Genomic DNA, 15,500 nt, shown 5'->3' on the forward strand with positions numbered 1-15,500 from the left:
TGGTGTCAGAAGGAAGAGAGAAGAGAGACTAAGTGATAGAGTCCAATCAATTTAAAAGTTCAATTTATATAGGAGTCAAATCAGAAAAAGAGATTGAGTCCAATATTCTAGTTGAGAGTTTTATGAAAAGTGTTCAATTCGATTGGAAAGAAGAAAACATATAATAGTTAGCATGTAAGAAAAAGTTAGTGAGATAATTAATATAGTTTTTAAGTTTAATGGGAAGGGTGTTCTCGATACAAAAAGTGACATACAGGATCAAGAAGGAATATTTTATTATCCCAAAATTCTCATATTTATATATAGTATAGATGTGTTATGAGCTCAGCTCAGCTAGATAACAATTCCTATAGGCAATCTCTATCTAATTAAGAAGAGAAAACAATCATTTTCCTTCATTATAGGACAATGTGGAACACTGATTGGATAACAAATCATAATTGTTTCATGCTTTAAATATATTTTTAATAAAAATGAGGGTGATGTGTGATATGAATAACAGTTGAATACACCTCGATCATATATGATCCAGTGGATCTTATTATTTCTCTTGAACGATTCTATAACAAATATCCATTTCTATGTAAATTTCATTTTATACTCATAGAAGCAAACTAGTTGATTAGCGAGCAAGTAGTATTCCTATCTAGATTACTTATATCTATCTACCTCTTGAGTACCTTATATGGATTTTGGGTTTTTTGCATGGATACCCTTCTAAATATCGAATTTTGCGTGAATACCCTTTCAAAATTGATATTTGCATGTATACCCTCGTAAAACTCTGTTATTGTACAAATACTCCTAATATAACGGTTGTTCTAACAGTGTTAAAAAAATCATATTTATATTAATTAAAAATAAAATAAAAATTTAAAAATAAAATAAAAATTTGAAATGGCGTTACTATCCTTACTATCCTGACGGGCCGAGGTTCCTTTGGATTCTGTGAACCAACAGTCCTCTCTCTCTCTCTTCTGGGCCCAAGAGATTCTGAAGCATAGCACAGCTGTGTGGAGCTCCTGTCTTCTTCTTCTTCTTGGGATCCCGATACGCAGAGGGCGGGGAGGAAGCCGGGCACCGGGGGGAGGGGGTGGGTTGCTGGTGTGGGGTGGGGGGGGAAGGGAATAGTAAGGATAATAATGTCATTTCAAATTTTTATTTTATTTTTAATTAATATAAATATGATTTTTTTTAACACCGTTAGAACAACCATTATATTAAGGGGTATTTGCACAATAACAGAGTTTTACGAAGGTACACATGCATATATTAATTTTGAAAGGGTATTCACACAAAATTTGATATTTAGAAAGATATCCATGCAAAAAATCCTTGTATTTTAGATAGAATTTTATAAAACTAAAGAGCTTTTTTTATTAAAAAAAATTCTGCTTAATCCTACCATTATTTCAACATATTCACAATCTTGACCCCATTGTAGATTTACTAACCCAATTTAGGAAAATCGATCGTTGTTATTAAGGCTAGCAAAATCTTGAACTTAGGATGTTATGATTCGATTAATTTTATAATCTAATGAAGGTAGATTCTAGGGCCACATCATTAATGGAACAAAATCTAATAAAAAAAAAATCCAATTGGAGATAAGTTGCCAATGAATATCATAGAGTAGGTCAAAACGAAAGAGAAGTTAGACATAATCCGTGCACCATTTCTTCACATATCTTGCTCACCTGATATGGTATGAATATTTCGATTCAAGAAGATATAATTTTGCCGGTCGAGCTCATCTATTCTACTATATGATGCAAACTCTCTTAATTCTCCATTTATGATGCATCTCCTTCTATCTATGTTTCAATATAATTTTAGTAACTAAAGATTTTGTGAGGCCCACATATTTTAAAGAGCGAAGGACATAATAAAATATTTTAGGTTTCTTAGTTTCGAATGCATGGACAAACACATATCTCAGGTTGATTGCAATCCAGGGCACATGTAGTATTGTCCATAAATGCATATGCCAAAAATACATCTTGCTTGTATCTGATCAAGATAGGTAAACTTTATAGAAATAATCTTTTCTATATTAAAACATACAATACATGATGACGGATAAGGGTCTTTCAAATATCTATAGAAGCAAATATATACCTAAGAAATAAGATAACCTAACCCAAGATGTGCACAATTATGCAGAGAAGTACGGAAAGAGAGCGCACAAGTACAAGAAGAATATACTATATAAATAATTTTTTATGTTTCAACGAGACTATGTTTAGGGCATAAAGAAGTCTAGAATCCACTTTAATGTTACGGATTATATTGGTCAAGAGATTGCTTCCAATACAAGCTTAGGAATGCCACCACTATAATATGGCATCTCTTAATCTATCTTGCTAGGCTAACACCTTCAATGATGACAATCCAACTCTAAAACACTTTTTGGATGCATGTCCAATAGCCTTGGATCACAAGAGAACTTCAGCAAGAGGAAATAGGAGAGTATTATCCAAAACTCTCTTCTCTTCCTGCTAACAAAAGAGCCTCTTCTACTTGCTTAATTGGAGCTTTGGTTTTACTAAATAATATTCTATTAAGCATTCTTTTGCAAAGCTTATCTTTGTGGGGAATCTTAGTATGACCCTACTTCAAACTAAGCCAACATAGATGACATAAATGGGCCAAGAGGTGATTTCGATACACCAACCTAATAATATTCTACTCAACCGACACGGTATGCATGAATCACTAAAATTGCATCGACAAAGTCATGATCTGCCAATCGATCTCATTTTTGTCAAACACGAGATCATATTATATAGTTCAATTTGTATCATTGATGTACATGTAATTGGTTGTTACCTTGTTAAACTGCTCCTCTGCCTAACAATGGTCCCAAAAGAGGCTCCATTGCCACATGTTAGACAAGGATTACGCTTTACCCTACCATATTTTTCATTTATCTCATGAATCATAGCAATTTCCTTGTGCCATACAGAATAAAATATTGAGTTTTCCTATAATATGAACATATGTGATATTTTATTGTATAGAAAAAGTGATCTTGACTATTCATTGATTGAGCGTATTATATAAAACTAGTACAGAAGCTATCAATTTTTTTGTTAAAAAAAAAAACTCTAGCCTTCTAATGGACCCATCGTTCTTTTTTTTTGGGGGGGGGGGCTCCATTTGGCTTGGTTGGCGAGAATGCTTGGTGGTGGTGGAGGCAGCTGTGACAGTGAAAGCGATGGAGTTTGGTGGAGGCGGTGACGGTGAAAGCCTTAGAGGGTAGCGGAACTTCTCGGCGATGCTGCCAAGGGAGTTCGCCGGCGAGACGACGATACCGATAGAGACGAGGCGTAGGGCAGGCAACAAGGCATAACCAACAGCCCCGTCGGAAAGTGGTGAGCCTCCGAACTTTAGGAGGTGAACTCCGACAAGCAGGAAGAGGATGGAGGCAGTAACACGCAATATAGTGCAACGTTCGCAGAAAACGAAAGAGTGGATCCGGACATTCTCCTGCATAAAATTACAAAAAATGTTTTTTTTTTTTTTTCTAGCTTGACCTCAGAAGCAAGCCTCCAATCGCATTTACCAAGTCAAGGTATAATATGTAAGCTCGATTAATGTCTAATATAAAACCTAGTTTAACTTTTTATTATATGATTCTTGCGTGTACATGGCCACGCGGTCCGGCAAACTTTTAATTTTAGAATGCGGACTTTTTCTGGATGACTTCTGATGATAAGTAGCCACCAACGAAAATGATCTCTAAGGTGCGTGTGTGCATATATATATATATACACACACACGCTTAAAAAAATTGCTGTCTTCAGAAAAAGAGCGCACACGTGGAGCGATGAAAAGACTCCCCCATGATGATTGAGAAGATCCAGAATTCCGAACATGCTGCTGGTGGGATGCGATTTCTTCACGACATCCTTCATCTTTTAGATGAGTACGCCTCTCATCAAGCTACTCATATTTATAGAGATGCCAACAGTGCTGTGGATTTGATATATCCTATGCAGCTCATTATTCTGAAGATTTTATTTAGAAGAACCACGTCTATGTTCCATCTCCTTTGCAATTTTTTCTATTTTCTGACTTTATGGGCTGCACCCACATTCGTTGTGTATAAATTGCCAATGTAGTAAAAAAAAAAAAAAAAAAAAAGAAAAAAAAAAGAAAAAAAAAAAGAAGAAAGCATCTAGCACCAGAGTGAGTCCAAACTTGGGCCCGTAAAAATTGAAGCCTTCAACATAATATGGAACAAGTCCACAAATATTTTTTTTTGATCTGGCACTAATATGGCGTGCACGTTGACTAAAATGTATGATACTATTCCAACGTAATCTGGTAGGTAATTAAGTATACAAATCTATACATAGGTAGGTATCTTAAGTATATAATTAATTATTACTCCCTCTGGGTTGGAGAATCAGGATTAATGATGGGTTTTATTGCATCATATTTTGACGATGACATAGATTTGATACTAGCAGAGGGATATTTTGGTGTAGTGTTAGTTTTTCCCGTCTGCGTCTCATTTTATATATGGAGGAAATGAAAGCATGCATTTAAAGATCTATCGCAAATATTTACCTGAATGTATTTTTCGATATACGGATGTATTTTTACTAGGTTGGTCTAATAAATTTGATTTTATCCAAAAAAAAAAACAATCTGGACTGGATTGATGTGAAAACTGTTGTGCACAAAGCTGTTGATTTGAGCCACTAAGGTGGTAGCCTGGTGGTAAGGAGGTTTGGACTCCACCCGAGTTGTCCGGGTTCGAAACGCACGAGCGTCGATTAAATCAGAGAACCGTATGCCCCACGTCCGGATAGCTCTGTGTGGATATGCTTTCCTTCCATCAGTAGTGAGGTAGCGCTGGGGTGACGTACTCACATGTGGATGGCCCAGTGGAATTTTCCACGGATTGGAGAGAGCACGCGGAAACTTGTGACCCGCATTGAATATTTTCTTGTGGAAGGGGGGCCAGTGAAGGCTGCTACGCGGGTGGGATTCTGCCTCTCCCCCTTCCCTCCTACTTTTCACCAAAAAAAGCAGTTGACTTGAGAAAGAAAGAAAGCTTCTGCCAAATGGCTATAATAAAGCTTAAAACTAGACTTTAATTAGCTAAAGAACGATCCAGTGGAATGGATCCACGATTTGAACCAAACTACCAAATAACTAAACCACAATGCTTTTTCAAACTAATGAGTCGACAACGGTAGGTGACCAAACTGGTCCCGCAAGTTCAATTATATATGAAAAAGGACACCAGCTCGTGTACGAAAAGTTCTCCTAGAGTATTGAATAAGAGAATATATATATATATATATATATAGTACGACAAAATTAGGAAACGTCTCACCTCACATTCTATCAAAAAACAGTGTCAAGCTATCTCCACCCACTCATATTCTTTTATTTCCTCAAGCTAATGTAGAACAGAATATCGAGTCAATTCAAGGGGTTGTTTGATTCATGAGGTGGTTGGATCATGATATACATGCCATCACAGGAAACTGAGTTGGAAGCATCCCATCATATTTCCAAAGCTTGATATTTCTACTGTTATATCATATAAAAACTATACTTTGCCATTTAATTTGACTTCTTCAGGCGTATATATAGTCTAGCCGGATGATGTGCCGGTCCTCCAACTTGGAGTTGGGCAGTCTGACCGAGCCAGGCTTCTCTCATTTTTAATGCATGTATGCACGTACCAAAAGAAGAGAAGGGATAGCCTATGTCTTAGTTCTCCATCCAAAATGTTCTCCTTGTTACTTTACAGGTAAGTTGGCCATAACAGAATATTAAACAAGCATTAGTTTGACTTGGAGGCACGCTGCACCTAAAGCCTGTAAGCAGCTATCCAAAAATACTGTGAGAGATGTAAAGTCTGACCAAGAGAGCCAATGCCTCTCTCCCACCAACTCTACCAACTGAAGTTTGGACTGCAAATAGAAAAATATCGAGCTGCCCAGCCGCATCACTCATCCAAAAAGAGTAACATCTAAGGCATAATCCAACTAACGCTGCACTCACTCGTGGAATAGAAAAAACCTGGATTAGTAGGGAATCCCACCAGCAGGAACCTCTCAAGATTCTCTTAATTTTTTGAGTTGGCAAGTTGTTGGGTTAGAAAAAAATAAAATAATGAAAAAGATTGGAAGAGAACAATCCAGGCCGGCCGGGAACTCGGATCCTTGACAACTAACTGGATTTTTTTTTGTTTTAAAAAAGGAATTACTTATATCTCTCTCTCTCTCTCTCTCTCAAGTTTTTATATTGTGTATATGATCCTGTAATTGCGAATAGTTTTATTTTGCACTAATGTTCTCATCGTGACAATTATTTGTCAGTTAATACTCAAATTCTTTAATGGAATACTGTATGCTCAATGTCAAACAACTTGCTATCCTTGATTTATTATGAATCCAGCATAGCAAATTGTACTTGTATATGACTTGAAAAAAAGTTAGCCTATCTCACCGGTCTAAGTTCAATTAATTGGTTGCCACCTTTTCATCTGAAAATAGAACTTAAATTTGTATCCGAACAAACCAAAAAAAAAAAAAAAATCTCAAATCGCGATGCGACGTCCCTACCTATTATTGTTTTTTTTTAAAAAAAATGTGTCCACCGAACCCCTTGTACGTCTGCCGGAAAGAGCAAGTAAACGCACCCTACTGAGTGGACTTGGTCCTTCCTTGGCTGCGGTAGGATCACAGTTAGAACGGTAATCAATAATTTAATATAGCACAAGTTGACGCTGAGTAGTTTTCAAATATCCCCTAGATAAGTGTGGTTGTTCAGAGGACAGAGATGAAGCACCGAAATAAAAGATAACCAAAGAAGAACGTCAGCTAAATAAATAAAACAAGTGATCCACCTACTCCTCCTGATCGACATTGCTTCGCCGGCAGACCCCACCATATCCGTTCAAATGTTTGCGACCCATTCCACAACTAGAAGAGAAGAGATGAGATGAGAAAGCTCTTTGCTGTCTGAAACCTTACAGCTATATATTATCATATGGCGTTTCTCTCTCATACTCATACCATGCACCAGGACCACCTATATCAGTATAAAAGCTGAGCGAACCCCATGCCCAAGCCTCCATTGCCATTGCCTTCTCAATCAACTTCACAACCCTTTGGATCCATCTCTCCTCTTGAAATGGCTTCGGCCGGCGATTCCAGCAGTTTCCAGGTCAAAATCATCAGCAAAACCCTCATCAAAGCCTCCGACACCACAATCCAACCCTACGTCCTCTACCCCTCCAACCTCGACCACCTCCCTAGCAACATCCCCAGCCCGTTCCTCACCATCTATCCGAAGCCTCCCTCCGGCGGCGACTACTCCTCGGTCGCCGCCACCCTCCGGCGCACCCTCCCCACCTTCCTCAACTACTTCTTCCCCTTCACCGGTCGAATCAGGCCCGACAGGAACGGCGTCCCGGAGGTCTACTGCAACAACGAGGGGGCCGAGCTCGTCGTCGCCCGCGCCGACATCCGCCTTGCGGACGTCAATTTCCACGACAAGTCCAAATCCTTGGAACGAATCGAGCTGCCGTACGAGGAGGAAATCCCGCTCTCTATCCAGGTTGTGGGCTTCGCCTGCGGCGGCTTCTCCATCGTGTGGGGCGGCACCCACCTCCTCTCCGACGGCCATGGCTTGTCTTTCCTTCCCACCCTCTGGACCGAGTATGTCCGGACCGGCGAGCTCTCGAGAATTCCCAACCACGACCGGTCCATCTTCCGGCCCCGCTCGCCGCCCAGCTACTCCCCGGAGACGGACCGCTCCCTTGCATGCTTGACCCCCGACGATCTCATCAACTCGCTCTCCGCCGGCGCCTTCGTCAAGCGGCTCTACCACGTCGACGGGAAGCACATCGACCGCCTGCGCGAGCTGGCCAGCCGGGAGGGCCGCAGCGCCACCCGAATGGAGGCCTTCTCGGCGTATCTCTGGAAATCCCTCGCGAAGGCCGTCGGGGACTCCGACGTCGGCTGCCGCATGGCGTGGCTGGTCGATGCCCGGCAGCGGCTAGGCCCCAAGTACACCGAGGCCATGAAGGATTACATGGGGAACGTTATCACGTTCGCGACGAAAGAAGCCGGCGTGGCGGAGCTCGTGAACGGCTCCTACTCGCAGGTCGCCGGCATGGTGTCGGCGGCGGTGAAGGAGGTGGCGGACAACGCCGAGGACCACTTCCAGGAGATGATAGACTGGGTGGAAGGCCACAAGGTGGGGAAGAGGGCGAACCGGGTTCAGGTCGGGCTCGGTAGCCCGGCCCTAGTGGTGAGCTCCTTCCACCATATGAACATGAACCTGGACTTTGGGCTCGGTCAGGCAGCCCTAGCAATACCCGATCTGCCTTGGGGGAGATTGGGTTCGGCTTTTGTGATCGTGCTAGCGAGCCCTAAGGGCGACGGCTCCTTGTACATGAACGCCTACATATGGTCTCAGTTAGCCGTCGTGCTCGAGTCAGATCCGGACCGTGTGTTCAAGCCTGCCACCGCCGAGGGTTTGGGCGTGGTCGAGCCTGCATCTCATCAGGTCTGGCTCAGTCGATTGTAATGATCGAGATCGATATCGATGGATGCAAGCAGATCTCTACAACTTAATTAGGTTGCGCATAAATTTTATAGTTTGGAAGCATGCTCGCTGCATGATCGATAAAAATTATTCATGCATGCATCCTAATCGTAGAAATTTTCTGCAACTGCAGATTGAAGAGGATTTGTAGTCACTCCAAGGAGAAGAGCAATGATTGAAGGCGTCCTGCGTGTGAACTTTGAGTCGTTCTGTAACCTAAAAATATAAAGCTTTGTTTGGAATGTTTGGGGACAAACATTTGTATTATTTTATTGTCGTCGAAGTGTGTAATTAATCTTGCCATCCTACTCGTTTTGGTTAAGAAGTGAGTTCAGGAGTTGTTTTCACTTTTCGGCCATTGTATCTTGTCACCGCGATGGATAACGTCGATCCCACGACTGCTTGACGCACTCTTCCTGGCCCTACACACCAAACAAACGAAAAAAAAAACAAAGAAAGAAAAGAAAAGTTTCACTTGAATAGGAAGCAAACGAGAGCTCTTCCCTTTCTATCATGAGAAAATGCTCCCACCTTTTCCACTAGTTTGGCTTCCACTGATACATGAACACCTGTAGGATGGCTAATATACATCTCGGGAGGCTGCCTCTGCAAACTAATACCTACGGATGCAACGAATAAGCATTTGAGGTTTTAATTTCCTCCAACACTGTATGTTTTTTTGTTTTAAATATACCTATTGCTTCTTTCTAGAGAAAAGAATGTATCTATTACTACTTTCTTAAGGAGAATATAATGATAATAATATTTGATTTGCTAGCAAATAGAGTAAGTCAATGCTATAGGAAGTGGTAGAGGAGTTGTACCATCTACGCTCCATTCAAGATAGTTTACTTCTCCAAATTTCCTAATTGATTGCCGTTAATTTCCTCAAAATCTGGCCCTTCTTTCATTATTTTTCTCTCTATTATCCTAACGAAATTGGTGAAGCCTTAGCTTTCTCTTCTTTTATTCTTCTTTTCTTTTTGTTATCATTAAAAAAGAAAGAAAGAAATGAGCTTCCCATGCACTAGAGATTGCTAATGGCACACGGAACATTGTTGATCTATTACATCAGAGGAATCTCAATAATTGTTGTGTACCCTAGTTAGGATGTAGCTAACTATGTGAAGCTCCTAATATGCAAGCTCAACGGTATGACGCTTGGATCTACCCAATAGCCGCTCCCGATTCAACATATATTAGCGTCGTGGCATATTTTAATTGGTTGGATCTTTTAATGAGCTATAGCAAGTTTAAAGACGTACCAATTAGAAGCACTTAAATATTATTTATACTATTTATTAGAATATTCTATAATTAAAATACAGGAGATATTTGTATTCCAGTAATCTCGCAACTTTGTCGCGCATTTAAATCATGAGGAGTGGTTGGTTGCAATTGGAGAGATAATCCCATCCAAAACTTGGGTGGTTCGATAAAGTCTTCTCAGCTAGCTTTCAAGAAGTCCATTCCGCTACCATGCAACTTGGGTTCTACTGGATAAGTAAAAAAAAATAATTTTTTTTTTTTTTGGTACCGAATGGAAAATAATTATTGATTGCTTTGTGTGCTGCGACAATTCAGCGTCTCTTGATCAGCATGTGTACTTGGATCCAATATTTAACTCAAAATTATAAGAATTTGTTCAAAAGTTTGGCAAGATCTCCATTGGTTGTACCTGCGTTATTTTATTATTTCTAAGCATAAATTAATTGCGTTTTTTAATCTTTTGGTTAAAAAAGAATGGATACAGAGGTTAGGTTGCCCGGCGGTTGTTAAGAAGTCTATATATGGTTTCCGTTGATGATGGATGACACCTCCATTGGAGGACAGCTCTAATCCTATCCGGAACCAGATAAAACAAAGTTTTATTTAGGTGGACTAGAAAACGTGGCTCAGAGTGCATGTCTGACTTCGTCACAAAGTTTCCATTATTCTTTTCTCATGGTTTTTAAACCATCATATCTCATGAGTTATCAACTAGATGAATCAAAATCTCAATTTATTTCAGTTGATTTAAAGTATAATTTTTTAAAAAAATTATAGTTTTCGAAAACTCGGTCAATATTTAGGAGCCAAGACATTGGAATCACGTTCTTTATAATAAATTTGTGATTAAAAACTATTTGAGCTATCCATTGGAAGATTTGATAGTTAAAAAATTATTTAAGTGAAAAATGATTGAAAGTATTGGTTGATATGAATATATCATTTCCGCTAAGATCTTTAATTTTATCAACTTTTATCAGCTAGCCTAGATAGTTGGGCTGAAATTTGGTGCCCGGTGATCTCCGCCGCGATCATGGCCATGGTCAAGCCTTACATTACATTTGTAGGTTTGTAATTTTGAGCAAGTCTCCATTACATTTTTGGGTGTGCAACAAGAAGACGGACGTGAGATATATGCATGACATGCAGACTCCAGTTCAGTCAGTGCAGGCCAAGGAATTTGAGGGTAGGAAAGGATGATAAGCTGCAATCTTCAAGAGTAGATATGCTCTGGATCACCCTTTCTTATTGTTCCAGGCGTGTACTTTTCCATGTTTAACTTGTCTTATGGCTTTAAAGACTTTATAATTTCCTAGAGAGTAGGATGAGCGTTCGTTACAAAAAAAAAAAAAAAAAAGTTTCTTCAATTCCATGCATGAACAGATTGCATGTCCACTCAGTCAATATATGACTCGAGCCATTACCATATTGTTTTCGACCATAAAAGTTCTGACGTTGTAGACATGTCAAAATGTCGCCTAACCTAAATGGTTGGAGCATGACCAATCCTTCGTCTTACAAAGATTATCCATGCTAAGATTCAAGATGACCGAAGGACGTACGACTCTTTGCGCTTCATGCATGACGTCAATTTTTTGGTTTGCGGCTGCTCGCCATGGTTTGACTAATTAACTTCTCCCCACCAAACCTACCACCCCCGTCTCCCCCCACAAAATCATTATATTTTGATATATTATTACTATATTCTATTGTATTTTATATAATCATATATTTATACGATCAACGAATCAAAATTAATTAATGATGGAGATCTAAACCATTGAACATGATCTATATTGCAAAAGATATTTGAAAATCAATGTGATTATCATTTGTTCTTCAACCAATTCAAACCTCACTGTGATTTGGACATAAGTTTGGAATATCATGGTGATTATATTCTTAAATACAAGTGGGCAACAATTATTGAGCTAATTTCTTGTTGGTAAGACAGTGATTGGCCGGTCCATCGAATCCTACACCAATGAAAACTGCCATGATAGCGATGCCAATAATCGTTATTATAACAGGCAGAGCAATCCACAGTTGAAAGTCGAATAGTAGCAGGCATAGGAGGGAAAAAAAAAAAAAAAACAATTATCCCCTTTGCTGGCTGCGATTGGAAATAAGAGCATAAACATGCCAAAATCTATACAATACATTAAAGGAGAGCCCGTGGTCTTCCGGAACAACAAGTGTCACATTGAAGTTCGCCCAGATGTCGGCGTCAGAGACATCCACTTGGCGCCATCCAACTAGTTTGAAAAGTTCGGAGTTTAGCATTCTGTCACACCGAAAGAGATCACTCTGCACCATACCTTGAACAAAAAAAGAAGAGAACAGTGCCTATCTTAATGAATGAACCGTGGATTGCCCTCCCTCCTCCATACTTGTCTGAATGAAATGTGAACCGTCTACCTTGCCTCCGGAGTATGTAGCCCATTGAAACAAGAAAAAAAACAAAAACCAGAAGAAAAAAAAATGGAGGAAACACTACCTGTCTTAATGAATGAACCGTGAATCGCCTTCCCTCCTCCATAGTCATGTGTAGCCCACTAAAAAAAAAAAAGAGGCAGAGAACGAAAAAAATAAAGGAAACAGTACTGTCTTAGTGAATGAACTATGAAACGTAGTCTACTGAAATAAGAAAAAAACAAAAGGTAGAGAAAAGAAAAACGAACGGAATCAATCTACAGGCAAGCATGATTGTGGCATCACGCCAGCAAGCGGATGTCTGCGGTTACCTCGCCTCACCGTAGCTGAGGCAGATGACGACTGTAGCTGTACGTACGTCTTAATGAAGCAAGAAAAAAAAAAGCATAAAAAATAGAGGAGATTAGTTTGCAGGCATGCATGACCGTGCCATCTCGTTTGCAGGTGGATGTCTGTGGTCACGTTGCCATGCCTGCTGCAGGCACGGTCACTCCGTCATCCTGGCCACGGTGAGGTGTGGAGATCACTGCTCCGTTATGTTGCTACCTATAAAGCGTTGTGACCACAACTTATTTCTTCTCTTCCGTGTCCCTTTCTCATCAAAATATTGAAGGGTTGCTGCAGGAGACCTGCAACCGTCCTCTTCTCGTGTCATCGTCTGATAAAAGGAGGACACCGTTGATCTAAAATATAAGTTTTTTCCTCTTCTTCTTCCTTGCCTAGGCTGAAACATTGGGGGATTTCTGCAAAAGATTCGATAGTCATTAACTTCCTGTGTTGTGGGCACGATAAAGGAAGGGGAGGAGGGAGGAAGTGGTGGCACTGTAGCAGGGGGTAGGATTTGGAGGAGGGAGATGAGCATAGGACGAGAGAGGGAATGAGCTGGAGCAGCGTCAAGAGATAGCAGTGGGTAGGGGTTGGAGGAGGGAGATGAGGAGAGGATGAGAGAGGGAATGCGCTAGAGCTCTCTGGAAGTTGCCTGGAATTCTAGAGAGCTCACAGATTTTAACTTGTACCGACAGAGATCTCAAAGCGATCTGATGGTGGGGGCGAATCAATGTATCGATACGGGCCTCAGAGTGTTGGTGTATGGGATACGATCGAGGAGAGGGTGAGAGAAGAAATGAGCTGGAGCTCTCTGGAATTCCAGAGGGCAATTCAACGGCAAGGAGTCAACATATAGGTACGGACTTCAGAGCGTTGCCATAGCCGATATAAGAAGAGCTAGAGAGAGAGAGAACAGATCTCAAAGTGAGCCGGCAGTGGAAAATACCAGCACGGCTCTCAAAGCAATCCAGGGGTGGGTGAGGGAAGAAAGCGGAGCTCTTTGGAATGTTCTAGAGAGCTCGAAGGGTTAGGTTGTATCGACATGGATCTCAAAGTGATTCAATGCTAAGAGCAAATTGGCAGATGTGGGGAGAGGAAGGGGTGAAGAAAATATCAGCACGAATCTCAAAATGATTTGGTTGAGAGTGGGAGATTGGGCGGTAGGATCGTGTGGAGGGAGATGAGAAGAAGCTGAGGTAGAGAAAAATACCGGTACGAAACTTAGAGCGATCCGGTGGAGGGGGCCGATTTGGGCGGTGGTGGACTCTGCTCCACCGATGATGCGCGGACCTCCGTGAAAGCCGACGTTGCCGGAGTTTAGGCGGATCTCAAAGCATTTTGATGGGAGAGGGGTGGGGTGTGTATGATTGTGAAGAGGAGAGAGATGAGAAGAGAGCAAGGGTGGCTGGAAATATCAGCGTCGATCTCAAAGTTATATGGATGAGAAAAGGGTGAGTGTGAGGGAAATAATTAAATTTAGATTTGAAAAATGTATTTTTCTTCTTATTTGAAAATTTAGTTTTTAATAATTTGTTTAAATATAAATGTATATAGTTCCCACACAAATCTTGGAGCTATAGAATTTAGCTATTGCAATTTTTATTTATTCATTGTATACTTACGATTTAGTATTAATGTGATTTAGTACTGATTCTTTTGAGTTAGATATCATTTACATGCAACAAAAATTGTTATAATTTGGAATTGAACCTTGTATTTTCCTACTCATTTTAAATTTCGATTGTTAATAGTTTATTTAAACATAAATGCATAAAATGGTTGCACAAATCTCAACTGTATAGAATTTAGTTATTGCGCTTGAATTTAGAATTAGAAACTCTATTTTGCCTCTTATTTGAAAATTCAGTCATTAATAATTTGTTTAAATATAGATGTATATAGTTGTTGTACAAATCTCGGAGTGCTATAGGATTTAGCTATTGCATTTTTTTTATTTATTGTATATTTAATATTTAATGTTGATATGATTTAATACTTATTCTTTTGAATTAGATATCATCTATATGCAACAAAAATTGTTAGAAGTCGGAATTGAAAGTTGTATTTCCCTACTCATTTTAGATTTCAATTGTTAATAGTTTATTTAAACATAGATGTATAAAATGGTTGCACAAATCTCAAATATATAGAATTTTGATAAGTCATTTTTTTTCTATTTATTGTATATTTTGAGTTAGATATCATCTCGATGCAACAAAATTTGTGATTAAATATGTTTTTTTTCCTTTAGATGCTTGGTTGTCATTTGATAGCTATTTTTCAGTTTAACTAAAATCACAGAGATGGTAACGGTGAAAATTTCATTAGAGGTCATGTTGCAAAAAATCACTAATAAATTAAGTCTTTCTAGACCAGTTTATGAGATGAAGGTCAGAGCTAATGGTTGTCTCGGGTCTTATACAGACATAGCGCTAGGATGTGAGGATGTGTCATCTAAAATTGTTAGGATCTGGGGATGTTTCTAAAAAGATCAAAATGAGTCGGATGAAATTGCTGCCGGATTTGCAATAAACAAATTGAAAGAGGAAGTTTAACATTGAAATTGAAGATTTTAATTTTGAAGATAAGGAGTATTATAAATATTTGTATCAAAGGATTAATGCCGCTCATGACAATCTCGAGCATGAGTATAAACAACTACGCTGCAAAAATAGAAGAGAAGATACAATACAAAAATCTTATAGTGTGACAACTGCTGCTTATGACTGCCTGCACACTGATTCCCAGATTGGGTCATTTAGACTGCAGTGAGAGTTCTGCTGCAGTCTAAGTAGAGATAAAGCTATTCCTAGTAATTGTCACCAATAATGTGCATTTCAGTCTAAAAACATATTAATTAGACTTGAGGGAAAGGTCGATGGATGCTGAAG

The 15,500-nt window shown here is 39.6% G+C and overlaps 1 protein-coding gene and 1 long non-coding RNA gene across 6 annotated transcripts; one reads left to right on the forward strand and one right to left on the reverse strand.

The window, feature by feature from the left end:
* The first annotated feature begins 6,946 nt into the window (after positions 1-6,946).
* On the forward strand, positions 6,947-8,927 carry LOC103720449 (coniferyl alcohol acyltransferase-like). Of its 2 annotated transcripts, none has more exons than XM_039123914.3 (2): positions 6,947-8,613; positions 8,714-8,927. In XM_039123914.3, exon 1 carries the CDS (start codon positions 7,090-7,092, stop codon positions 8,560-8,562), a length of 1,473 nt encoding a protein of 490 aa, XP_038979842.2. In that variant the 5' UTR covers positions 6,947-7,089; the 3' UTR covers positions 8,563-8,613; positions 8,714-8,927. The 2 variants fall into 2 exon arrangements, with proteins under 2 accessions (XP_038979842.2, XP_088573457.2); XM_088717331.2 differs by having other exon boundaries at positions 7,094-8,541.
* A 2,924-nt stretch (positions 8,928-11,851) lies between these two features.
* On the reverse strand, positions 11,852-14,175 carry LOC148714176 (uncharacterized). Of its 4 annotated transcripts, none has more exons than XR_016399715.1 (3): positions 13,820-14,175; positions 12,531-13,025; positions 11,852-12,404 (listed from the first exon to the last, which is right to left on the reverse strand). It is a non-coding gene; the product is annotated as an uncharacterized LOC148714176 (long non-coding RNA). The 4 variants fall into 4 exon arrangements; XR_016399716.1 differs by lacking the exon at positions 13,820-14,175 and adding an exon at positions 13,556-13,776; XR_016399717.1 differs by lacking the exon at positions 13,820-14,175 and adding an exon at positions 13,283-13,542.
* Positions 14,176-15,500: the final 1,325 nt, after the last annotated feature.

The sequence above is a fragment of the Phoenix dactylifera genome, chromosome 3 (assembly GCF_051530095.1).
Source record: "Phoenix dactylifera cultivar Ajwa chromosome 3, Ajwa_hap1_PhDact_Kaust_v1.1, whole genome shotgun sequence".
Taxonomy (NCBI): Eukaryota; Viridiplantae; Streptophyta; class Magnoliopsida; order Arecales; family Arecaceae; genus Phoenix; species Phoenix dactylifera.